The sequence below is a fragment of the Talpa europaea genome (genome assembly GCF_964194135.1).
Source record: "Talpa europaea genome assembly, chromosome: 12".
NCBI classification, from domain to species: Eukaryota; Metazoa; Chordata; class Mammalia; order Eulipotyphla; family Talpidae; genus Talpa; species Talpa europaea.
The window spans coordinates 92,992,491-93,018,061 of NC_140079.1; the positions used below are offsets into that span (position 1 = coordinate 92,992,491).

The 25,571-nt window shown below is 50.4% G+C and overlaps 1 protein-coding gene across 1 annotated transcript in view; it reads right to left on the reverse strand.

The window, feature by feature from the left end:
• Positions 1–646: 646 nt before the first annotated feature.
• XYLT1 (xylosyltransferase 1) overlaps positions 647–25,571 on the reverse strand; it is a gene marked incomplete at both ends in the record, with an annotated part of 272,575 nt that continues 247,650 nt past the window's right edge. Inside the window, 6 exons of the mRNA XM_084250520.1 lie at positions 647–969; positions 4,074–4,407; positions 10,144–10,339; positions 16,462–16,724; positions 21,333–21,509; positions 24,476–24,692. Coding sequence (XP_084106646.1) covers positions 647–969; positions 4,074–4,407; positions 10,144–10,339; positions 16,462–16,724; positions 21,333–21,509; positions 24,476–24,692 — 1,510 coding nt within the window. The remainder of the gene's footprint in view (positions 970–4,073; positions 4,408–10,143; positions 10,340–16,461; positions 16,725–21,332; positions 21,510–24,475; positions 24,693–25,571) is intronic.

The following is a 25,571-nucleotide window of genomic DNA, read 5'->3' on the forward strand; positions in this document are numbered from 1 at the left end:
GGCCGGGCCGAGGAGGGCCGGGCCCCCGAGCCTGCCCCCTCCCTGGGAGAGCCCAGGCGCGTGACTGTCCCTGGGCTGCCATTCCAAGATGCAGGGCCCGAGAGCGGCCCCACGGTCAGGCAGTGCTCTTCAAACTGGGTTTTGCAGAGCCCTTGGGTTCTAGAGAGGTACCTTAGGAGATGCCCTTGGTGAAGGGACTGTCGGGTGGGCTGAGCTTTGAGAAGGGACCTCGCACCCCCCAGCGTCAGCCGAGCAGCGAGGCCCGTGCCGGCACCTTGAACTTCCACCTGCGCCTGCGCTTAGTAAACAAAGTTCTGCTGCTCAAAATAAAAGCTTGAGAATCACTTGTCTGGGTGGGGTCAGGTCACTGGCGGGGAAGACAAGGAACCTGTAGGACTTGATCAACCAGAAGCGGTGAGACCACCAAGGCGTGGGACTGAGCCGCCCCCACCCCTGGGGCCAGCCTGCCAAACGCAGGCCCTCGGCAGACCCTGCCTTGGCCTCCAAGCCTGCCTTCCCGCCTATGGCCGGGAGAGCCCCTCTGGCTAAAGGCACCCCCGGGGGTGGGGGGGAGGCCGGGTCCAGGCCCCACCGGCCCTCTGGCTGCTTTCCCTTCGAGCTCCACGGTGGCTCCAGGCGCCCGGTGCTACCTGAGCCGGCCGTCGGGTTTGACTGCCCCTAGCTCCGACTTGGGGTCGGGGCTGAAGGAGCTCCAGGCCGTCTGGCTGCAGGTCTGCATGACCGGGCAGGCGGTGGGGCCGGTGGTGCAGATGTCCATGGCGGTCCACATCCCGCCCACCAGCGTGTCCAGCCAGTGCTCCAGCACCGCGCCCGAGGCCGCCGCGTTCCTGCGCGCCTGCTCCACCTGGGCCGGGACGACGGGCAGGCTGAGGACGGGGTTCAGGCTCTGGAAGCTCTGCTCCATGTAGGCGCTGCGGGGGGGCCCGTTGTGCAGCTTCAGGGCCTCCTCTGGAAGGCAAAGGGGATAGCTGGTCACTAAAAGCGTGGAGGGGGCGCCTCTGTCGGCAGCACCGCTCCACTCGCGGGCTCGGGAGCCAGCGCGCAGCAGCCCCGTCCTGCAGACGAGGAAGCCGAGCCCGCCAGGGCCTTTGCCTCTCCGGGCCGGGCACGGCCGACATTGACAGACACCGTCAATAGTGCAGAGGTTCACTTGTTCGATGCTTATTTTCCAGCACTTTCTTTGTGCGAGGCATTCCTTCAGCACCTATTTACTAACTGCCCACCACCTGCGGCTGCCAGGCTCACGTCCATGTGGGGCATGAAACAGACGTGATGTCAGGGACGTGCCACGTGTGGGCGGGGCGGGCTGCTGATGCCAAGGCAGTAAACAAGTAAATAAGGCTGTTTCTAGCCCTGGTAAGTGTCTGGTTTGAGGCGGTCAAGCGGGAGAAAGGAGGTGATTTAGCAGAGCTCGCTTTCGCCCCTCTCGCCCTGATGGCGGTGGGCAGGGAGGGCAGCTCCGGTGCCAGCCGCCGGGAGGCTGGAGCCTGTTCCCTATTTGGTGCCGAGTTCTCGCCTTGTTTCCACCTCTCCAGAGACTGGAAGCTGGGGAGTGGCGAGACAGAGGCTCAAGCTGACAGACAGCAGGACGCTCGGAGTGAAAGAGCAGCTGACAAACATTTGAACACTGGTTGCTGCAGAAAACCCTTATGAAAAATGAGGTTAATGTGGGAAATGCCATTACAGCAGCAGCCCTCGACGCTTGCCTCTATAATTAAATTTCCTCAATTCCACCTCATCAGATTTCTTGAGATTACCAGGGACGCATCAATAGCAAATTACTCTTGATGAATCATTTTACAAATTGCATCGCTCCCACCTTCGAGCTCCCTGTCACTGGAACCCGGCTCACCGATACAATTCCTGACGACAGGGGGCGGCTCCCAGGGGGCGTGATGGTCCCTGGCCTGTCCCGGGGCCCAGGCCGGAAGAGCCTCGCCTTTCTAAGAAACCCCAGAAGCAAAACTTGGAAAACTCAGGACCCGGTGGCTAGCCCTGACTCTCTTACTGGGAGGCGGGCTGATTCTGGGTCTCTGCTTTTCTGTGTCTGGACACCCTTGTCCTCCTTGCGGGCTTTGGAGATCCTTCGGGGTGCTCAGGATTCAGGAATAGTCAAAGGGCCCCCTGCTGGCCCCGTCTGGGTGGGCTCTGGCCCCACTGGCACAGCATTAGCCCGTTTCATCGGGGAGCAGAGGAGCAGACTTCCATTTCTAGAAAATGTGAGTCTACATCTTAATGTAGCTCAGCACAGACACTTAGCCGAAGTCCACGGAGCTCCTTCGGCGCTCCCTGTGAGGAGACCAGGGACCTGCCCTACAGCTATGACCCCTCTCCTGTGTCTTTGGCTACATGGCACCCAGCCCTGAATGTGTTTTTAGCTAACAGAGGCTGGGAGAATGTTTTCTGGCTTTGTGATTGGTTAGGTGGAGACAAACTATTTCAAATATCAAGAGATCAGGACACCCTGTCTCTGGGAAGTGAGTTTATGGGTGTAGGTCATGAGGATGTGCAAGATGAGGTGTGACAATCTTCTTGGCAGTGTTATCTGGAATAAGAACAATGAAAGAAACTATGTTCCCCCCGTTGGGGGGCGCAGATTGTGGGTCCTTAACCCTGTGTAACGCGATGCAGCTGGCGGCTCTGTGTTACTGACTTGGGAAGTGACGAAAGCAAGTATAAAACGTATCACTGTAGTTTTTAACAAAAAACTGTGATTTAGTTTGTGCTTGTGATTTAGTTTGTGGTTTATGCGTACGTGCTGTGAATGTTGGGAGGCCTCTAGAAAGTGCACGCCCCACTCTTGGTGGAGGTTAAGATTCAGTGGGGAGGAAGACATGCCCTGTGATAAGAAGAAGGAATTAGAAAAAGAAAAGTAACCCTTTGGATGAGAAAAGAAAAGACAGGCAGGCGTGTTGGGAGGGAAAAAAAGCAAGCGGTTTGTCTTGCTTTTGAGTTTTAAATACCTGCACCATAATTATGATTACTATCATGATGTTGCCCCCTCAAATTATGTTTTAGAGACTTTTCCAACTCACTCTGCAGAGGGTGCTGCAGGGAGGTTCCCTGTTTCACACAGCTCTGGGCTCTACAGACCACACGCCCTCACCCCTTGGAATGAGGGCCCATGGTGTGGTTCCTGGTTTCATGCTGTGAAAATCTCCAGGTGCCTGCCAGGGGTCTGGTCATCTCTATTAGCTGATGTCCCAACTCGCTTACTGCTCCACCTCCTGCCTCTCGGTGGACAGTCATTCGTGGAATCCCTTTCTACTTTTAATTTGCATTTCTGTCATTATTCATGAGCTGAGCATTTTTGGGTGTGAGCATATGGGTGTGAGGCCATTGATGCTCTCTCTACTTTTTCTCTTTCCTCTTTTCTATCAGGGGTTGACAATGTTTTCCTCTCAAGGGGCCAGGTAGTAAATATTTTGGCCGCTGTGGACATGCAGTCTTTGTCTCAAGGACTCAAGGCTGCATGCGCTATGCTCCCCAGGCAACTATAATCAGTATGTAAATGAGTGGGCGTGGCCCTGTTCCAATAAAACTTTATTTATAAAAACAGGGCGATCTGACCTATGACTTGTAGCTTGCTGATTTCTGGGATTTCTTCATATATTCTGAATAGGAGTACTGTTTTAAAAATGTGTCACACATTATTTCCCAATAGTATGTGGTTTATCTTTTCACCCAGGGTGTCACGTTTTTGGTGAGCATGATTTCCTATTTTAATTATCATTTTTGAAACAGGGAACATGATTTATTGAAACTGGGTTGACTTTCCCATATTTTCTTAAATATGGTCGGGGCATCTGGAAGTCCCACGGGACAGCGTCTAATAAACCGGTATCTACCACACTGACAGATGCCATCCCCGCGGCGCGCAGGTAGAATGTTGGATGGTTCTTGCTGACGGATGAGCAGGAAAAGCAGGGAGAGCAGCAAGCACTGTCCTCCAAGGTGCCCCTGGCAGCCTCATGAGCGTGCAGCACTGCCTGCCCAGGAGGAGGCCCTGATAGCAGGGATGGAGGGGCCCCCAGGGGCCCTGCAGTACTCACCTGGTTTGATGGGCTGCCTGTTTGAGAAGGTCAGAGGGGCGATGAGGAATTTGGTCTCTGCAACGGGCACCCAGTGGTGCAGGATTTTCACTGTCCAGACCCCAGGCCTCAGGGGCAAGTTCAGAGGGGGCTTGTAGTGGGTGAATTCGGCAGTGGACTCGATCAGGATGTCATAGGTGGCTGCGATGATGTTGACAGGATCCACCCAGATGACGGTCACTGTCACATTGGGCCCCTTCCCCCATTTCTGCATGCCTACCGGCTCGTCCATGGGTCCCAGGAGACCCCCAAAGTTGCGGAAGAGCCGCTCCTTGGCATCCCATTCGGTGCCGACCTGAAACAGGAGAGCGAGTCCTGAGCTCACGGGGCCTGAACTAGGGTGCTGGGGCCTACAACGGGTCCTGCTTATGGGGCTTCATATGCTCACTTCACAGATGAAGACACTGAGGCCCCCATCAAGTCACCTGCTCAAAGTTGCACAGGTTGTGAGCAGAAGGTCTAGGATTTGGACTCGGGCTGGTCTGATTAGAAGGGCCCTTCACTAAATCACGGAGCCTCCCGTGCCCAGGGCAAGGTGTGTGCTTGGGAAAAACGAGCACCGAACGTAAGGAGGCCCACGTGCGGGCATTCCAAGGACACATGCTCCTTGCCCCCGGCAGGTCTGGCTGATTTCTGGTCTGGGCCTTGGTTTTCTTACCAGTGCTTCCTTTCAGCGTGTTGGTTCTGCACCAGAGTGGAGCTTAGCTTCTGGGGCTGCCCTTGGAGAGTCCCTCAGCATCGCCTGTCATTTGCAGGAATTCAAATGGCTTTGGCTGCCCTGTGGGCTGTTGAGCTGGCACGGGCTGGAGAGGGCTGTTCACACATCCTTCCTGCCAGCCAGCCAGGGTCGGGGGCTGTGTGTGTGGCTTTGACCCACCAACTCGCTCTTGGCTTCCCCCCTCCCCTTTAGCTGCCTGCAGTTTATTCTCCACCCAGCAGCCAGAAAGGCCTTGCGAAATGATCCTTCACTGCTCAGAGCCCTGTGGCTTGGTTCACTCCTCTTTCTTGGTGCCGAGCTCTGTGCTGAATCGCCATTGCGGAGTGAATGAGTGAGTGACTTCACAAAAAGGCGAATTAACTGTGTAGATCAAGATTCTGAGCCCTGATGCCAAATCAAATCAGATTAAATGAGGAGCCCTCTGCTTCCCCGGGAGGTTCTAATTTAATGTTGCTGAAGACACAGCATGTGGCAGGCTGGCAGCAGTAAGGAGGACACTGTGCAGCTTGCACGGCCTCTGTGGGCTCTCTGGGACCACCCCTCTGGGGTGCACACACACAATGTAGGGTTGGGTGCAGGTGTGGGCAAATAGAGGATTTCACATATGCAGTGCAAACAGGAGCACATTTGCTCTCTTCGTGTCCCTGCCATGAGTTACTATGTCCATTCTTTTCCCAGGACACAGAGCGCCAGGGCTGCTATTTACTGAGGGCTCACAGCATGCCAGGCCTGAAGCAAGTGCTTGGATGCATCGATTTGCTTAACACTCCCACCTCCGCGAAGGGGAGACTCTTATGATCATCCTCTTTTATAGATGAGGAAACAGGCTCAGACCAGTTGTATAACTTGCTAGGGCCAGTGCGGGGCACAGCCAGCACGGGGACCCAGGGAGTCTGACCCCAGGGGCTGGGTGCTTCTCCACTACTCGATTTATTGACACTCATTCATTCATTCATTCATCCATCAACACATGTGCTGAGTCCCTCTACCCATCAGCTGGATTCGTGCACAGTCACAGCTTGCTCCAAGTTTCCATCTTTAGGCCTGAGTCTAGCCTGGGATAAGGTGCAGCCCTAAGAGTCATGCTTTGGTCACATTCTGCAAGGGCAGCTGCCCCTCCCAGACCCTGAAATCTTAGCACTTTCTGCCACCTTGTGGGTCAGCAGCGACTGGCTCCTTTGAGGCCCCCTAGGGCCTAGCACAGCGGCTGGAATGTGGTAGGAATAAAAACGATACTACTTACTGAAGAAATAAATGAATGCGTGAGCAGGATCCCAGCTAGACCTCAAAGTCTTAGGGATTTTTCTGAAGATGCCCACCCCCCCTCACTTCCCTGGGTATAATCCTTTCTAGCTCCTCAGTATTCTTAAGTCCCATCTCTCATCCTGTCTAGTGAGGTCAGGCCTCTTCTGGTCTGGTCTACCTTCATCTCCATCCCTCCCATCCCCTTCGCTCTCCCCCTAGCCTGGCCATGCTGCGTTCTACCAGAAGGGCTCTCCCTTGCCTCTGGTCTCGTCCTCCAGCTGCCTGCTTGGGGCTTAGACTTCCTTCCCCAACCCTCTGGCCAGCTCTTACTCGTCAGCTAGATCTCCACCTGGCCACCACTTCCACATGGAGGCCTTCCCTGCTTAGAGGCCCTGCTGCAGTACTTCTCTAAGCCTTTGCCCATTTAGCATTTTCCTTTTCTTCCTGGCACAGTATCATGACTTTAATTTCACATTTCTCCCTAGCTCAGGGCTGTTGACTCCATGAGGGCAGAGCAGAGCTAACAAAAGCACAATTAGGCATTGGGTTTGTAGCAGAGAGAGCTGGGTTCAATTTTGAGTTCTTTTACGTCTTGACTTTGGTCCAGAAAAATCACTGCATGTTCTCTGGCCTCAGATTTCCAATCTGTAAAATGGGACTAATCACGCTACCTCATTAGGAAACTGGCTTGTTATTGGTCTATAACTAACATAGGTTCAGGAGGGGTAACTGGTTGATTCAGTAATGTATCTGCGCACCCTGAAACAGTGCAGAGCACACAGAGACACTCAATACCGCTCTGTCTACCTACCTACCTACCTGTCCTCTACTTACTGGCCTGGCTGGCTGGCTGTCATCAACCTGTCAGGAGTGACTAGAGGCCAGCACATGGCCTCCCTGTACATGCAGCTCCCCCACACTGGCTTTCCAACAGAAGTTCACAAATGAATCGTTCCAAAACCACTTGGGGTCCTACCTAAGAAGGGATATCTGATCGGTTAGGAGCATGCAAGGACACTCTAGAACATTATTTTTAGATCCCGCCAAGGAAATGGGATGAACAATTCTCTGAAGTCTGTGTTCTCAAACCCAGAGAACCTGGGCAGAAAGATTGTGGAGCTGCTGAGTGTAGGAAACCTGGACCTTGTTTCTAAACCTGGGGAGTAAGGAGAGAGTCAGCCTCCAGGCAAGAGGGTCCGGGTGGGGCTGCCTCACTGTGGAAGTTCACAACCATTCATTACAAAATGATCAATTGCTCAAATTTAGTCTGTGTTTAAGTTCAAGCTCAACATACTGTTCTCCAGCTTTAAGCTCAACAAAGGTTTCCCACCATACCTAAAATAAACACAATCTGGACTTTTTTCAGGGTCCCAAAGACCCATCATGATCTGTCCCCATCCCCTCTGAGTCTCTCTGGCCACTCTCTCTCCCCTCACTTTGCCGGCCACACTGGTCTTGCTGTTCCTTGAGTATACCAAGCTCCTCCCTGGAGCCTCAGGGCCTTTGCACCTGCTGCTCTCAACTCAGGATACGCCAGATCTCCCCATGGCTCTCTTACAGGTTTCAGCTTCTCTAGTGAATTACCTCATCGATAGCAGCCCCATCAGGCTCTCAAGTCCTCAGCAATTACATGGATGCAGTTTTATTTTCTTTATGATACTTGTCATTAGCTAAAGTGTTTTTTGTTCATTTATTTGCACACTCATTGGCTGGTGGTCCCACTAGACAGCAGTTCTAAGACTATAAGGGTCTGGCAGGTTCCCTGTTGTCCCACCTGTACCTGGAGGGTTACAGGCCCTTGGTGACTCCCTGCGGAAGGAAGGAGCACCTCTTTGGCAAGCCACTAGCGCAGAGATCCATGGGTTGGAGAAATCTGTCTGAGCTGCTCAGCGACCTTGGCCACCTGTTGGGAGGCAGGCATTATGCAAGGCCCTGGGGACTGCGCCAACACAGGGAGTATCTCAGCAGCCCACAAAGCGGCTCAGCCATTCCTTCCCTGCTTCTAGTCCAATTTTATACCAGTGGCTTTAAAATTAAGACTTTAGAAAAAAATTCAAAAAACAAGATTCTGAGCTCTCTGCATCACACATGGCTACTCTGCCAGAGATTCTGGTGGTTCTCACAACAAGGGTACAAGACCCCCAGCAGAAACCCTCACAAATCACTAGCTAGGAAGTGGCCAGCAGCATCTGTCACTGCTGGAAGTGCCCAGTCACCCAAAAGCAGGCGGATAAACAGGGATAGCTCAGCCTCCAGGCATCCATCTTCTTAATGGACATTAATGTCTTCAACTGGCCACTTGGGCCCTCGGCACAGAATCCAACTGGGGCAGCATCTAATTGTCCCCAGACGCCAGTAATTTATGGCGTGGGCTCCCATGGTGGCTGGAATCCAGTCAATCCATTTGAAGCCTTAATTGAAAGCGGTGGCTTAACAAGAAACTCCTACCCTTGTCTGTTCAGAGTCCATTCTACAGGGCACAAGTGGGCTCACAGGGGACTGGGACCGGAAAAGAATTGGCTAGGAAAATATAAGCCGGGGGGGGGGGCTCCCCACTTCCAACCTCTCAACATTCCCCATCTTCTAAAATCAAACTCTTCATCCTTAGCTGTGCAACCAAAGTCATCCGGAAAGCTTAACTCCAGGGACAAATCACCTCGAGTTACTGGCTGACGTGGAGAAGGAGGAAGTGAGGTGCTGGGTTTTGGTGTGGAAAACCCTCCCCAAGCATCACCACCCAAGGGCATCGCTCATTCATTCAGAAATCTTACTCCCCATCTAGAGATGCTACATACCCTGCTATGTGTTGGGGGCCCAGCAGTGAGGGACAGGGATATAGTGCCAGGGACTGAACAGTGGGGGAGAGGGCAGCTAAATCAGCAAGAGGATTTTGGAGGGGAGGTGCTAAGAAGAACAATAAAGTAGGGACACATTGGGTGGAGAATGTGGCTGTTGTGCAGAATGTGGCGTAAGTGCAGGGTCAGAGGGAAGGCGTCTTTGAAGGTGAACCCCTTGGATTTAAATCAGAATGGCCAACAAAAAGTTAGATATAGGGGAGCCTTGGGGGAAGCAGACCAGGTAGGAGGATCAGCCCTCGTGTTTGACAAAGACAGGAGGCGTGTGAGCAGGGCAGGATGGTGGCTGAGGCTGCAGAAGTGGGCAGAGGCTAGACCAGGTAGGACTTAAAGGTCTGGCTGAAGCCATTCAATTATAGGGCTGATGACACAAGGGTGGGTGCTAGAGAAACCCATCTCCCCAGGAAGAAAATGAACTAAAAGCTGATGCCGTACTGGGGAGAGAGAAACTGCAGACCATGCATCAGTCCCTGTGTCCACTCACCTCTCCAGTATTCGTCCATTCTTCCTTCCTTTCGCTCATCCATCTATTCCTTCATCCGTCTGTGAATCCATTCATTCATGTATGTATGCATCCATCCATCCATCCATCCATCCATCCATCCATCCATCCATCCATCCATCCATCTACCTACCCACCTGCTCACTCATTCAATGACTGATCTGACATTACTGTGACCTAAACCCTGTACTAGGCACTGGGGAGATGAAAGAACAAAATTAAGCATGGAATTTGCAGTCTAAGAAATCTGGGTTCAATTTTGAATTCCTCCATGTCCTACCTAGGATCCAAAATCCACTGCAGAGGCCTCAGTTCTTCAATCTGTAAAATGGGATTAATGCTACATCATTAGGAAACCAGTGTGTTACTGGTCCATTGCTAATATAGGTTTAGGAGGAATCACTGGGTAGGATAAACCCTTCAAAGGAATAGAAGGATAAACCATTCAAAGGAACAGAAGTTCTACTGTTTTGTTTAAACAGAGCAGGGCTCCTGATTGGTTTGGGCCCCTGATAATGAGCCTTCTGCCCTGTTCAGGATGCTGATTCCAGTCCTGGGGGGCTGGAGAACCTTCTCTAGACTCAGGGTATTATCTTAGGGGCTCTCCACTCTCCTTTCCCCCCGTGTTGTGAGCTACAAGTGTCAGGCTGTGGATCAGAACCCACTGAGAGATCTCCCGAAGGTGAAGTGTGACAATGTCTGGTCTCTCACCTCGGAAAACTGCAGCCTCCCGAAGTCGCTGGGTGGGCTTGCGATCTTGAAGACTTTCTTTGGCATCACCCATGTCTCCAGGGTCTCAAGTTTGCTCACGGCCAGATTGGTTGCATGATGCTTGATCAGAAAGCCTTGGAAGCGGTCAGCAAGAAAGTAGAGGTGGACAGAGGCGGGGTGGCCCATTGGGTAGTACCTGAAAACACACACACTGTCACACAAGCTCAGGGTGAGCACCGGAGGGGAGTCGGGTCACCAAGGGGCTCCCCCTCCATCGTGCCAGCCTGGTTGCTATGATGCTCGCCACGATCCTGAAAGCTGCTCTCTCTGCACCTATGATCTCAATAACTAGGAGGGATTTTTTTTTTCTGGTTAGAAATGCAAAACATGCTGGCCCAACAAGTACAATAAAGAAAATATAAATTACTACTTTTGATGCTTCTTCCCACAGATGATGTCAATTCACAGATATTTATGGCTCCTCTGCTGCTAGGTACCGGGAAGCAACATTGGTGTGCAAACAATGTCATATTGACATATTTCCTTTCACTCTTATTTTCTATGCATATATTTGCATAAATCTTACAGAGATGGGATCATAATCTTCATACTGGTTACCTCCTGCTTTCCCGTCGCAGTATTTCCTGAGAATCATCACATGTCTCCGAAGTCTCTGAAGAGAGGATTTGTGCTTTCGTGGACTTTATTCCATTGTTCCTAACGCCATATGTCCCCCAGCAAGTTCCCAGCTCTGGGGGTCTAACTGGTTTCTGATTTTCCCATTCTGAACAACACTACATTCGCCACCCTTGAGCAAGAATATTTTCTGGAATCTCTAATCTCTAAAGGGTTCCTGATGTCTGGTGCCCACATTCATCAGAAAGGTTGTACCGGTTTACGCTCTGTCCTCTCACCAATGGCACTGAGTATTTTTTTTTTTAAGATTTATTTACTTACACAAGAACTGGGGTACAGTCAGAGGCGCAGGAGGGTGAGAGAATTCACCAGAGACAGAGTGGGAAGCAGAACAGGAAGATGGACCGAAAGCACTGCTGAGGGGAGGCCGGAGAGGTCTGCCGCGCCATGTGGGTTTCTCCCTGGCCGGCGGGAATCGAACCCACACTGCAGAGGCTACAGACAGCCCCACAGCGTGGCGCCCAACCCGCTGCGCCACCGGGGAGCCTGGCACTGAGTATTATCCTTAAAAATTATTGCCAAAGGTTGTGAGGTATGTGTCTAGATTGATTTTTTGGTATGATGGTGTCCAGCTGTTCTAGCGCCGTTTGTTGAAGGACTATCTTTGTTCTATATTGCCTTTGTTCACGGTGTCAAAGATCGGTTGATTATATTTATGGGGAATTATATCTGGTTTTCTTTCTGTTCCTCCCCCAAAAATATTGCCGATCTGAGAGGCGTACGTGCACACGCTCGCAGACAGGTGGCTTGTTTTAAGATCCATGTCTTTGATCCATAAAGCTCGCTGGCTGGAAGGGGCAAGGGATCTAAACGGAGATGCTCTAAGGAGCAGGCTGTGAGCAGAGCGGAAGGAGGGAGGAGCCGTCCACCAGCCCAGCTCTTTGTCCTACCTACTTGTAAAATCAAAAGCTGCCGGTTTCTGCAATGTGTAAATTGCATAGCACTTAGAGGGTGCTTGCGACTCCTTAATAACAGCATTCCACAAATCACTGTCCCCGAGCAGCCTTCCTTCTCTCTGGTCCCCGTCTGGAGTTTAAGTCCTTATGTCCAATTACAATGGTTAGGGAGGCCGCCTTCCTGTGCTTGCGCACCTCCTGAAATCACTGCCTTGTTATCCGGGTGCCGCCAGGGCGTGGGGAAGAGCCTGCACGTCCTGAGACGGCACATGCAGAGCTGTCGGGTCTGGGCTTTGGAGTAAACGCCCTTGCCTCGGAAGGTGCTGCAGAAATGGAAACGTGTCCCATCTCTGCTGCCACGTACAGGCACCGCTTGGGACTGTTGAGCCCTTAAAATGTGGCTGCTGTGGCTGAGGAACTGAGTTTTAGATATTAGTTAATTTAAACTTAAGTACCCACGTGTGGCTGGGGGCGACAGCATGGGAGTGGCGTAGGGAGTAGAGAAGAGTTTTGTGGCTGCACTCATAACCCTTGTTCTTCATGTTCCCTGCAGGTACGCTTTTTTCCCATGTGACTTTGCAGGTTTCCTTGCACCAGTGAGACAGTCTGTGGTGGGAGGGGTGTCACGCTAGACCCTGGTCAAACACTTCGGAAACCCTGAGTTAGGTTTTGATTGCTTGCTCTCCCTCACCATCCATCAAGACATTGTGTGTGTCCCCCGGGACCATCCTGACTCCGTCATGCACAGCAGCACCAGGAGCAAGCCACCACCATGCCCTGCCTGCACCTCTGCCGGCCTTCCCTCTCTCTGCCCCCCAGCCCCAAGTTTATTGGCTGTAACCTGTTCCTAGCAGCCATGGTCATCATCCATTGCTCAAAGACTCCAAGTGGCGTCGCTTAATGCCTGCGGTAAAATCCAAACTTCTTTCCTGGTCTCCCAGTTCCCAGCCTCCTTCTCTAGTTTCCTTTTGTTTCTCTCTGCCCCAACCCCCCACCTTTTGGGAACACAGATTTGACTTTGGATTCTTGAACTTGCTAAGCTCATTTCTACAAAAGGCCCTTTGCTTGGCTGTTCTCCCTGCTGGGAACGCTCTTCTCTTGTAATCGCACTGCTGGCTCTGTGTCATCATTTTGCTTAAATGTTACCCCCTCCGAGAGATCTTCCTTGACCGCTGAATCTTAAGTCACCAACTCTTTGCTATGACATGACCTTTATTCTCGGAAGGGCCTTTATCCCTACTGATCTTGGCTCCTGTACACGTGTGCTTAGGCCCTGTCTGTCTCCATGCTAGAATGAGAGGGCTTCCGTCGGGGGCTGGTCTCTCTGGGTCACAGCTGACTGTCCAGTGCTTGACAGCCTGCCACGTGGGAGATGCTCAATCAATACTTGGTGACTGATGGAGAATTCCAGAAGGATTTCCTCTTGAACCCTTTGCTTCTCAAGTACATCTAGGGTATGTGTAATCTAGGACTGACCACAAAGCCCCATGGGACCTCATCTCAATGGTATTGAAGTAATGAAAACAAAGGGGAGAGTTTGTTTTAACAGCACAAAATGTACAGTGGAAAAACAGGACGCCAAGTGCTTGTTGCAATTCTGCAAATATCTCAATGCATGTTTACAATACGTATATTGTACTGTACATTGCGGTATATTGCAGTACAATATCAAGATGCAGGGACACCTAGAGGTGCCACAGGTGCCTCCACTTAGCCCAAGGGGTTTTTCTTCCTGTTTCAGTCCCGTGAGCCTCCCTAGCTCTTTTCGGATCACTGACTGACGCGCTACTTGGCTGGCCTTGGGGAGTATGTGACTTTGAGGAGTGATAAGAAAGTACCGGCATCCTTATCTCTGGACGGGGGCTCAGAAGCAAACTTTATTTTCTTATTCTCTCAATCTGCCATTTGGAAAATTTCTGCAATCAACATGTGTTATTTTATAATGAGAAAAAAATCAATGCACATTACTTTTATGAAAGGGTATACTCTAAACTGGAAAGACATAATTTGCGTGAAATGCCAAGAGAAAATGAGATTCTTGAAATAAAGTTTTCTCTGGCTGTTTCTCCAGATATCCCAGGGGCAGGAATTTGCTCTTTTGCCTTTTTGGGATAAGGGCCCTTTGTCCAGATTTATGTGCAGGCTCATATTCATAATGTATCGGCTTTGCCCACAGCAAGGTACAACGGTTCTATTATAATAAAAAATGAGCAGAACCCATGGATTTTAGGTCTGGGGCAAGTTGGTGGTCACTTAATTTCAAAAGAAGTACTGGGAGGAAATTTCAATGACCCTAGATAAATAGGGGTATCTTCTGGAATTTTCTATATGGCCATGTATCTTGTAAATTCTCTGAAACCTGGGATTAAAACTATTCTTGAATGACATCCACCTTCCTAGAGTCAGGCACTGTGCAAAGTAACCACTGGGGATACACTGGTCCACAGGCAAGGATTCTGCCCCCAGACTAGCATGAAAAAGACACCCATGACCTTGACCCACTGGAGGAGTGTCAGAAGTGGTCTCTAAGCCACTCTCAGCTTGGGAGGAGGAGATGGGTGATCAGGGGGACTCTTTTTTTTTTTTTAAGGATTTATTTATTTATGCATACAAGAACTGGGGTATAGGCCAGAGGCATAGGGGGTGAGAGGATTCACCAGAGACAGAGTAGGGACTAGAACAGGTGGATCCACTGAAATGCACTGCTGAGGGGAGTGGCAGGCGAGACAGGAGAGGTCTACTGCGCCATGTGGGTAGCTCTCTGGCTGGGGATCAAACTCGTACTGCAGTGACTGTGGACGCTTAACCCCTTGTGCCATCAGGGATCAGGGGGACTCTTAACAAGCCGCAGAGAGGATGTGGCACTTGAGAAGCCCCAAGAGACCGTGAGAGGGTTGGCTGTGCAGGGACAGGGAGGGTGGTAAGAGAAAGAGCAGAGGGGGAACAGTTCAGCAGTTACAGGGCATCTAGCTCACGCTGCAGAGTCCCTGGTGACTGGGCTGGCTCTGCAGTAAAAATGGCGACAAAGATCTACACAATGATGTGAACGTTTACTGAGCACTTATAATGTAAAAATACTTAAAATGGGCATAAAAATAAAACACAACTCATCAGGGAGTTGTTGAGGACTAACCCTAACCCTTAAAACCTCACACCACCTTATGGAAGTTGAGGTTACCATTATTACCATCTTCCAGATGAGGAAACTGAGGCTCAGCATAGTTTATGATTTGCCTAAGGGCAACAAGTGATAAGGGGAGTCAAGTTCAAACTGTGGGTCCTGGATGCCTAACCCAGGTGGGTCTCCCTTTAAACAGAATCAGAACCTGCAGGGAGGGGGTTCAGGCTGAGGACAAGAGGGGTAACGACAACCTGCTGTGGCCCGCAGAGCCCAAGATGGCGCTGCACGTGTGGCACTAGACAGGAAACGGCCCCCTGCTTCCAGAATTTTAGGGAACACACAGATCGTTTCTTCTCCTTCCTCCCTACCGGGAAAAGCAGGGCCAGGAGGAACATCAGGGAAGGTTCAGTGGGTAGAGATGGATGTAGAAACAGTGTGTCCTCTGTTGTTAAAAGGGGGAGGGTGGGATGAGAAGTAGGAGGGAGAACAAGGAAGAGAATGAGAGTGATTCGAGGCTTTTGGGGAATCGATCCTAAGGAAATAACCAGAAAAGAGAAAGTGGAAAAAAAATAAGAGACTTTCTGCAAAAGACATTCATCAGAATGTTGTTTACCGTGGCCTAGCACTGACAGCAGCGCTGGAGAGGGGCGGATTAAGCAAACTCTGGAATTTCTGCTCAATGGGATTCGAGAGGCTTTCAAAAGGCTCATCATCAACAGAAGCTTCAGAGCAGGTGGGGAAGAAGGGGGGCTGATGTTACAATGCCCAGTGGAAAAACAGGGCACCAAGTGCTTGTTGCAATTCTGCCAATATCTCCACGCATGTTGCAACATGTAAATATGTGTGAGGCATATTCCTAAGAACGGAAGGTTGGCTCAGAAGAGGGTGGGGCAGGGGGGATCATGTTGAAATATTCCTGCCCTTCATCTTTTCCACTTATTCTAGAATACTCTTTCCTGATGCCCACTGGTCCTAGCGAGTGGTAGGCGAGATCATCCGAAGGGGTATTTGAACGTTTTAAATAGTAGTTCTGCATTTTCGTGGTATTTTGGGCTATATTTTCAGGTGTGATAATGATAGTATGGTTATGTTTTTAAAGGGAGCCTTTATTTTCTCAGACATACATATTAAAATATTTATGGCTGAAACGATGTGATGTCTGGGAGTTGCTTCAATCAAACCGATCTAGGAGGAGGGAGGAAGTTGGGAAAGTGAAGACGAAGCGGACAGGCTGGAGCGGGGAATTGCCGGAGCTGTACGGTGCGGGCACAGGGTTGTGTCTGCTCTCTATTTTGTATATATTTGACATTTTCCATAATGACAAGTAAAAAAAAAAAATCCTGCACTTTCAGTTACCTTCTGCTGAAGACAAACACAACCCTATAATATGGTGACACAAAGCTTCCTGCTAAAGTACATATATTTAGTATAAAGAACGTGTCCACTGAAGGAACCAATTAGGCGAACACCAGCGCTGGGCTTCTGGGACACACGCTCCATGCTGGGGCGGCTGCCCGGGTGTTTGCACTGTAGATGCTCCAGGATCCCGCTCCGACACCCGCCCCCCCCTCCCGTCCCCGCACCCAGGGCCCCTCCTGGGCTCACCTGCAGCTGTTCTCCCTGTCTGTGTGCAGCGAGGACTCGGCCCTGCGCAGGCCCAGGCGGGTGAAGGAGTGGTACAAGGTGAGAGCCACGTCGCTCAGGCTGTGGACACCATCCGCCTCATCATAGATGCTCTCCCAGTAGGAGCGAAGGCCTGGGGTGCCTGCGGGGTAGTTCCCGTACAGGTAATAGTCCAGCTGCCCGATGATTTCCTGATTCACCACGGCCTCGAACTTGCGGGCAAAGAAGGTAGGCCTGGCTGTCTGCTGTGCTCAAGGGATAGGAAAAACAGCATCAGCAAGTGTGTTCATGTGTATGTGTGTGTGTGTGTGTGTGTGTGTGTGTGTGTGTGTGTGTGAGAGAGAGAGAGAGAGAGAGAGAGAGAGAGAGAGAGAGCGGGAGCCTAACAGCATCGCCTGTGGTTAGGAGGAGGCTCTGCAGCTATTCCAGATCCAACACTTACTAACCTCTCTATTCTGTTTTCTTCTCTATAAAAGGGAATCATAATAAAGTGTTAGGAATGAATGAGTTAATGAATGAATAACATTTAAAAAAATGGTGGGTGTGCAGTTAGCATCATTTAGATGTTTATTAAATAAATTACATTCTAGATGTTTATAGCTGGAATGGATCTCAGAAACCATTCTGCTGGCGGTCTAGGGCAAAAATAGCCATCCGATGTAATTAGCTGTCCAGTGCAGTGTTTTAATATTGAATTAGCTGGCAGCATTTAAAAAGCAGAAGAATTCAAAGAACAACTCTGGCTTCCTTTTAAACAGAAATAGATCTAGCAATCCCAGGTCCATGCTCCCATGTGGTACTAACTCACTGAAGCTGGCAGCAGTTGCCCCTTGAAATGGGCATGGGTGCTTCATGCCACAGTCCCCACTACTCCCTATAGCCTTCCAGGTATTGCAGCTGCCTTATAGACTTGGCTTTTCTGATTAGAATCTCTGGGAGAAGGGCTTAGGAATCTTTGTTCTTCATAGGCTTCCAGGTGATTCCAACACTCCCTAGGGCTTCAGGACAATGTGACAGCCCAGCTGGCTCCACAGAGTCACCTGCGTGGTTAAAAAAAAAATTCAAATTCTGCAGTCCCTCCCCAGAACTACTGAGTCAATCTCTCTGGGGAAGAGGCTGGGGAATCTACCCAAAAAAGCTTCAAGGTAGTCATGATGCAGTATTTGAGAACCTTCCATGTAAATCAGGGCAAGTAAGTGGAGCCAAGAGAGGGAAAGGTACTTATCTAAGGTAATGACAAAGGCTGGTAAGATGGAGAGTTGAGGATTAAAAAATAAACTACTGAATAGTTGTTATCTGCTGGGTCTTACACATGGTCCAGGGCAGAGAGCAGCAAACTTTCAGTAAAGGGTAAGATAATAAATATTTCTAGCTTTGCAACTTCTCAGCTCTGCTGCTCGTGTGAAAGCAGTCTTAGACAAAGTAGTAAAGAACGAGCATGGCTGTGTTCCAGTAAATGCTATTTACAGCAGGCAGTGGGCTGGATTTGGCCTGGGGGCTGCAGTTCACTCACCCCTGGCTTAGGGCTATGAAAACAAATAAAACAGTTCCCTCCTCTGGGGAGCTTGTGATCTCATATTATTACTGACCTTAATTTGAGTCTCTTAAGTGCTGAACCCTAACCCTAAATATTACAAGATGTAAAAACCACATAAAGTCTTACTTTCCACTCACATAATGGCAGATTTGCTATAATGCATAGTATAAAACTTTGAAAATCCAGAATGCGCTAAGAACTGCAGTTTGGTGAGTAAGTTGTTGGTTGATAAGATGACCGCACAGCGCAGCTTTGTGTCAGCCGCGAGCCCCAACCCAGCCCTCACGTACTCTGGGTCACTGAATGTAGGTGCTGTTTTCACTGCAGCAGATTAACAGCGACAATAATGATGGTAAAACTCCTGAGCACATGCTTCCCACAGGGCGTCGTGTTTATGTCATTCCTTCCCATCCCAGCTTCTCTGCAAAGCAGGTACTGTTTTCTACAAAACAGGACCATGTTCTACAAAGCAGGTACCATTTTACAGATGAGGAAACTGGGTTCAGAGAGGGCAGCTGATGCGTATAAATTCACAGTTGTAAGATTTGAACCCAGATCTGATGCCCCTAAAACCCCAAATCAGGGCCTCCCCGGTGGCGCAGCGGTTGAGCGCTGGGTTGCGAAGCTGCCCGCGGCCTCTGCGGCGCCGGTTCGATCCCCAGCTGCTCCCCGGCCACAGGAGGAGGGTCCCACATGGCGCGCAAACCTCTCCTGCCGCCCGCTGCTCCCCTCAGCAGTGTACTTCGGTCCTTCTGCCTGCTCTGCTCCCCGCTCTGGCTCTGGTGGATTCTCTCACCCTCCCGCGCTTCTGACTGTACCCAGTGCTTGTATAAACAAACAAACAAATAAATAAATAAAACATGCCTCTATAAAAAAAAAAAAAGTGTTTTTTTTTTTATAAAACCCCAAATCAAATGCTAATGGAGTAAATTAGCCCCAGTAACAAAAACTCCAGGCATTACTCTGAGCACCCTATCACCTCTTTGCCTTCTGGACCCTTGGGGGTCCCCTCTATGTGTTAGAGGGATCAGGACAGTTTCCTGCAGTAGTGCCGGAAAGAGCTAGCCCAGCTGGGTTCAGATCTTCACCCTGCTGCTCTCTGGCTATATTATGTCCTTGGGCAAGCCACCCAGGGCCTCAGCTTCCTCACCCCTAAAATGGGTAGAATAACACGGGAACTCAGCGTGTGTCTATACAGTGTTAGCCGCTATTACCATGCGGCTATTGTCACTGCCCCCTTAGCCTGCTGGCAGGGGCTTCTAAGTTTGCTTTCTGGGCAGCCTTTTTCTGCTGTGATTCTTTGATCATAGTTGGATCTTCTGAAAGGGCACATTTCTATTTTTATCATCTCTTCTTCTGAACAAGAACTCTGAGTTCCTTACAGGCAGCCGTTTCTTGATTCTAGATGTTGGGGGAGATTCTTGATCTTTGTTTACTGTGGGGAAAGAGCTGTGAGCACATGCTGGGTCTCTGTTAGCTAATCTTGAGCAGAGACCACGGTGGCCCAGGATGCTGGGTGGGAATACAAATGGGGCCATCCAGGAGCGGCTGGAGAGGGGCAGCGCTCCCAGAATTGCCACAGCTACTTGTTCTAAATGATGAAGGGCCGTTCAGACAACGGCAATGAGACGGGTCCTCTACCAAAGTGGGATTTTTTTCCCCCCTTTTGAATAGGTCAAATATTCCCCCTGCCACCCTCTTTCAGTTCAGCAAATCCTTTCTGCATGGACAATGGACCTAAAATGTCACCCAGGTTCATGCCTAAATTAACATGGGGTTGAAGAGTTCTCTGGGTAGTTTTCCATGTGCCACCAAAAATAAGCCTAAAAACATTCTTATTGCAGCAACCACCATGGAGGTCAAAGACATGTGCAGGCAGGAGACCAGGGTGGCAGTGGGTCTGGTGGACAAAGCCCGGGGCTGGAAACACCTGTCCATGGACCACTCTGTGCCTCAGTTTCCCCACCTGTGCAACAGGGATGACGTGAATGCACCCCCACCCCATGCAGCTACCCCTGTGTTTTGCAAACACAAACAGCCTCGCACTGGCCTGGGATCTTGTTAATACATGAACTGACTCAGCAGATCAGGAGCTGCAGAGTCTGCATTTCTAATGGCTCCTGGTGACGCTGCCGCTGCTGGCCGTGGAGCACAGCCTGAGAGCTGAGCTGAGACTGGAGGCTGCATGTGGGCAGCCGTGGCCTTGCCTGGGGGCTTCAGTTTTGTGCCCCAGTGAGGCAGCCAGGGACGGGGTGACTGGCCGGCGCTACTGTCCTTCCCATCTTCGCACGGTGTCTCTAGTGGCCCTGGAGCGGCTTGTTTAATCATTTTCTAATGTTTGTGCTCTGGGCAGCTCAGGCCTGCATGTGGCCAAGGGGAGAGAGGGAAGCACCCTGGGGTGCTGGTCTGGAGGGTGCAGGATGAAGAAGTTGTCTTCCCGGGTCAGCCTGGGGGGCATGGGAAGCAGATGGAGCACGGCTCACCCTCCTGCCTTCCTTCTCCCCAAACTGCAACTTGCCGGGCCAGGCTCACGCCCATGACGGCAGTAACACTTCTGCCTCTTATTACTCTGGTTAGTTCAGAGTGTGGCGGTTTCTAAGCCCAGAGGCTCATCAGAATCCCCCAAAGTGTAATGCTACACTGAACATTCAAATAGCTGGACCTCCCGGGAGGTCACAGTTCTCACCCGTGGATGAGTCTATCCCCAGCGGACACTTGGTGATGTCTGAAGACACCTTTGGTTGTCACGACCAGAGGATCTGGGGATCAGAGGCCAGGACTGCCCTACACACCCCACCCAGTGCACAGGACAACCCTCTCCCCAGGGACTTCCTAGTTACCACGCTAAGGGTGCTGAGTTTGAGAAAGTAACTTAGATATACTTGAGTTTGTGCCCAGAAATACGTTCTTTACAACTATTTCAGAGAATTCAGATGGACGGGCAGCACAGGCCAAGCTATGTGACCCTTGCACGAGGCCGCTGCCCTTTCTGTGTCTCAATTTCCCCATCTCTAAAGTGAAATAATGTACTAATAACATTGTAATAATTATAAATTATATAGAAGCATAAATATAATTGTAATGAGATTATATATTTGTATGTACCTCCTGAAGGCTGCTGTGGGCTAATGAGCCAGCACAGGCAGAGCGGCCAGAGTGGCCCTGGCCCGGGGTCAGCGAACACTGCTGCTGTCGATGTGCTCACTCCTGCCAGCTACAGCAGGGCTGGAAACTGTGGGGTACGAGGACCCATAGGCCCAGCCTTGGGGGCCTGCAGAGGCCGGCTGGCAAGGCGGGTCGGGGCTGGCAGGCTCACCTGGAAGCGATGGAAGTCCTGCGGCTTGAAGTCGTTGGGGGAGCAGCCGCACCAGTCCACGATGTGCTTGTACTGGCACTTGCAGCCCAGCTTGCGGTTCCAGTTGGTGACCCGCAGGTTGTTGTCCACCATGGTGTCGCAGTGGGGGCTGTTCTCCAGCACCGTGTGGAAGAAGGACTGCAGGGGAGAGAGGGCCCGGCCTGAGACCTCTTCCAGACACCCCCCGGTGGGCCGGGGCGGGAGGTCCTTTCCCGGGCCCTCCCACTGTGGGGGAAACCTCTTGGAGACTCATCTGTTCTCCGTCTGCAAATGGGGGTCAGTCATTGGCCATTTGGTCCAATTCAGAGAACACTGGATATTTTGTCCGGAGAGCTTGATTCTGTTTAAGAGTCTACTGTTCTGATTGTTTCTCTACGTTGTCTATTCCGAGCAGCCTGCAATCTCTGACTTCAAGATGTCTCTTAACACCCAGGACATCTTCTGGCCGTTTGGTAGGGAGGAAAAGTCCCTCAGTGCATGTGGGCACTTGGGACTCCGAGGAAACTACAGGGACAGTTTTCCAGGACAGCTTGGGCCAGAAGGCTCCAGCTTTACAAACAGCCACGTCCGAAATCAGCTCAGGTCTGAGACATCAGGAGATCTCCCCCTGGGGCGAGGGAGGCCAGATACACAAAGCATCGGGCTTGGGCCTGGAAGGGATCCCAGGAGCTGGGGGGCCTTCATCACGCAATGACAGTGCCCGCAAGGGGCCCTGGCCTTGGTGCTGAACCAGGCACCACAGGTTCTCCCTAATCCTGCGACTCATCTTCCCATAGAAATCTGAGAAAGAGGACGCTTTGAGAGGGAAAACAGAGAGGAGAGACATGGTTACAGCTGCTGAGACAGAGAGAGAATCAGGCAGAGTCAGGGTGGGGAGGAAGAGAGAGAGAGAGAGAGAAAGAGTGTGTGGACACTGGTTTATAACAGCCCAAGACACCAGGCTACATTTTCCCCGTTTCTCTGTTCCGTAGGGGAAGCTGGTGTGGCTGTATGTCTGCCTGTATCAAATTTCTGATTTCTTCCAAACCCTTCCCCTGGAGATGGTCTGGGAGAAGGGTGGGGGGCAAAACAGATGTCGGGGTGGAGGTGCTGGGATCTAAGCGGGACCCTGGAGTGTACCGTGCCTGTGTGTGCCAGGGTGGTGGGTGCAGAAGACGTATACAGAGCTTTGTTCAGCACCGGCCGTCAGCCGTGGGATGGGCACCTTGGTGAAAGTGACCAAACCCCAGTCTCTTCTCATTGGGCCGGCAGGCAAAGTGCAGCTCTACCTACCACCTCCAGCTGACCTTGCTGTGGTGCTAAATGATATGCCTGTGAAGCTGGATTTTAAGCTTGAATTGTCCAGAAGCTCAGAGAGGCACATATTCTCCATCAAGTGGTAGGGAAAAGCACCCAATTACCGATTGCCCTATGTCCTTTCACAGTGATACAGAAATTCCCTGCAAGATAATGGATGAAGAGGTTATCGGAATTGAGAGAAAAGGTGGTTTTCACTGAAATAGGATTAAAAGCTGATTACTTAACACGTGTGCAGAATAGTAAAAGCTGGCCCAGTGATGGCAAGCCCACCCTCCCTCTGGTGTGACATGGGTAGCAGCCTGATCAGGCACTTGCCATGGCCCAAGATGCTGGTGAGTGACATGGAAACCACCAAAGGAGATACACTCTTATCTGGCTTCCAGTAGCACAGGCTGAGTGGTCCCGAGATGGGCACAGATGGGAAGGCATGGCGGACCATCACAGGAGGGGTTATGGGCTCAACAGAGGTGGGGCCAGCTTTGGGGTTTTCTGAAGTTGGACATTAGGGCTGAATGTGAACTGGAAGAATTTCTCAGCCCAGGTTCAATAAGGCTGTTGGCATATTGGTGGCGACACTTCAGAACTGGGTTATTACCCATTTCCAGATGGAGCTGGAATATTTTATAATAGTCTGCCATAGTACACAACAGGGCTTCTGAAATGTCCCTCCCCTCCCCCAATTCATATGTTGAAATCCTAATCCTATTCCCCAATAGAATATGTTAGGAGGTGGGACCTTTCAGAGATGATTAGGTCAGGAGGGTGGAACCCTCATAAATGGGATTAATGCCCTTATAAAAGGGACCCTAGAAAGATCTCTCACCCTTTCTACTGTGTAAGGACACAACAACAACTTTTGGCAGGGAGTCCAAAACCAGAGGAAGGCCCTCACCTCACCCTGCTGGCATCCTGAGCTCTTCCATTTTCAGCCTTCAGAACTGTGAGAAGCAAATTTCTATTGTTTATGAGTCACTGAGTTTATTGTACTTTGTTCTATCAGCCTGAACTTAGTCCCCCACCCTGAGGTGTGGAAAGTGGTGACAGGCTCCTCAAAGCTTTTAAAATATGTTCAAAAGTCAAAAAGAAATGTTGAGCCCCAAGCATTTGTCCATGCAGGTGGCTAGTGCAAATCCAGCAGAAGCCCTGGCTCATTGTCTTTGGGATTGCTGGAATTTCTGGAATGACGGATGAGGCCGATACTATTGTCTGTCAGGGAATGCTGAAAATGAGGAAAAGAACTCTTGATGTTGAAAAAGTCTGTATATGATTGGAAAGTGGAGAGGATCTGTCAAAAGGTGATGTGGCTGTGTCCTGAAAGCACAGGCCTATACAGTTGTGCGGGTTACACACTGCACAACTCGAGGCAGCACCAGCAACACCAGGTAGTACAGGATTGAATTTTTTTTTTTTTTTTTGGTCACAGTTTTCACAAAAATGTCAGTAAGTGTATCTCTGTAACAAAATCGAAATATTATGATTTTATGGCCGAGAGGCAGTGAGTCCCTGGAGGAAGGGCTACTCTCCCATTCGCACTGCACTGAGGCCTTGTGCTGCTTGCTGGCGGCAGTGCTGTGTGTCTCTGCATGCAGCCTCCTTGCAGGCTGAGGTGGACCAGGGACACTGCCGCGACAAGGTCCCTGGTGGCTGATGCCTTCTCCATCCTGGGTGTCTGGAGGCCTATGTATCTATCGGATCCAGCCTCTTTTTGCCCAAAATTCGGCATTGGCTTTGCTGCAAAGCCTAGGCCCTGCCTTGCCTTTTCCAGGTACTTATTCCCCTCCTCCCTCACTCCCCCCCCCACTCACCTCAGCAGGAAGCAGAGTATAGGAGTAGAATTGCTTCATTTTGGTCACAAGATCATCTGTGGAGAAGGTCACATACTCCACAAACTTTCGGTTCAGCAGGAACCAGTCGGAGCCACCATCTACCGCAATGCCCTCTGGGATGCGCCGGTCCCCCAAGCGCCACATGTGTGCATCACACTCCAGGAAGAGGCGGTCCAGACCCTGTTTCCGGATGAACCTGTGAGACAAAATAGTGCTTAGCCCCAAGGAGCCCTGGAAGAGGGCGTGCCACCCAGAGTCCAAGTGGAATAACAATCAAAGCAGGAACAGCATTTATTGAGTGCTTGCTGTATACCAGCTACTGAGCAGTGGCTTTCTATGTAGTTTGTCATTTGGCCTTCACAGGTGAGGCAGGTAGCTAAATCCCTATGAGGCAGCATCAATCACGGTCTCGCCCATTTTACAGATGAGGGTGCTAGAGTTGGGGAGATAGGAGACTTAGCCAGTGCAGTTACATGACAGCGGCCATTGGCCCCATCTACTTCCTCTTCGGAGAACTTTTGTTCTCTTCTGATGTCTTGGCAGTTTGGTGAATACATGAATGGACCCTCATCTCAGAGTAATGCTCTTAAATGCATACAACAAAAGGCCACAAGATAGTTTCATAAAATACTAAAGCTATGATAAAGTAACACATGTGCTTCTTGATTCACACATTACATACGAGACTACACAATATTTTTTAGAACACCAGATTTATAATAAAACATGGGCTTCTTTTTTAGCACATTAAATAATAAAATTTGTGGCAGGTCTAATAGCTACAGTAATTTTGAAGAAGTGGTGACCATAAGTGCTAGTAGTATGGACATCAATATAATGTGCCAGGAAAGTTTTTGATTCCTATCAGTGACAGACTCCTATTCAGTTACTGCTAGTACTATTGTGGTTTGTTATCTGCCTTTAACTAGATTTCTGTTAGTGTTTAGTTTAATGAAAATAAAGATGATTTTCTCCCCATCCAAAGTCATGAGCCCCCTGAATTCACTCACCCCAGATTAATAAGTCTTGCTTGTGTGTGTGTGTGTGTGTGTGTGTGATTGTGAAAGGCAGGGAA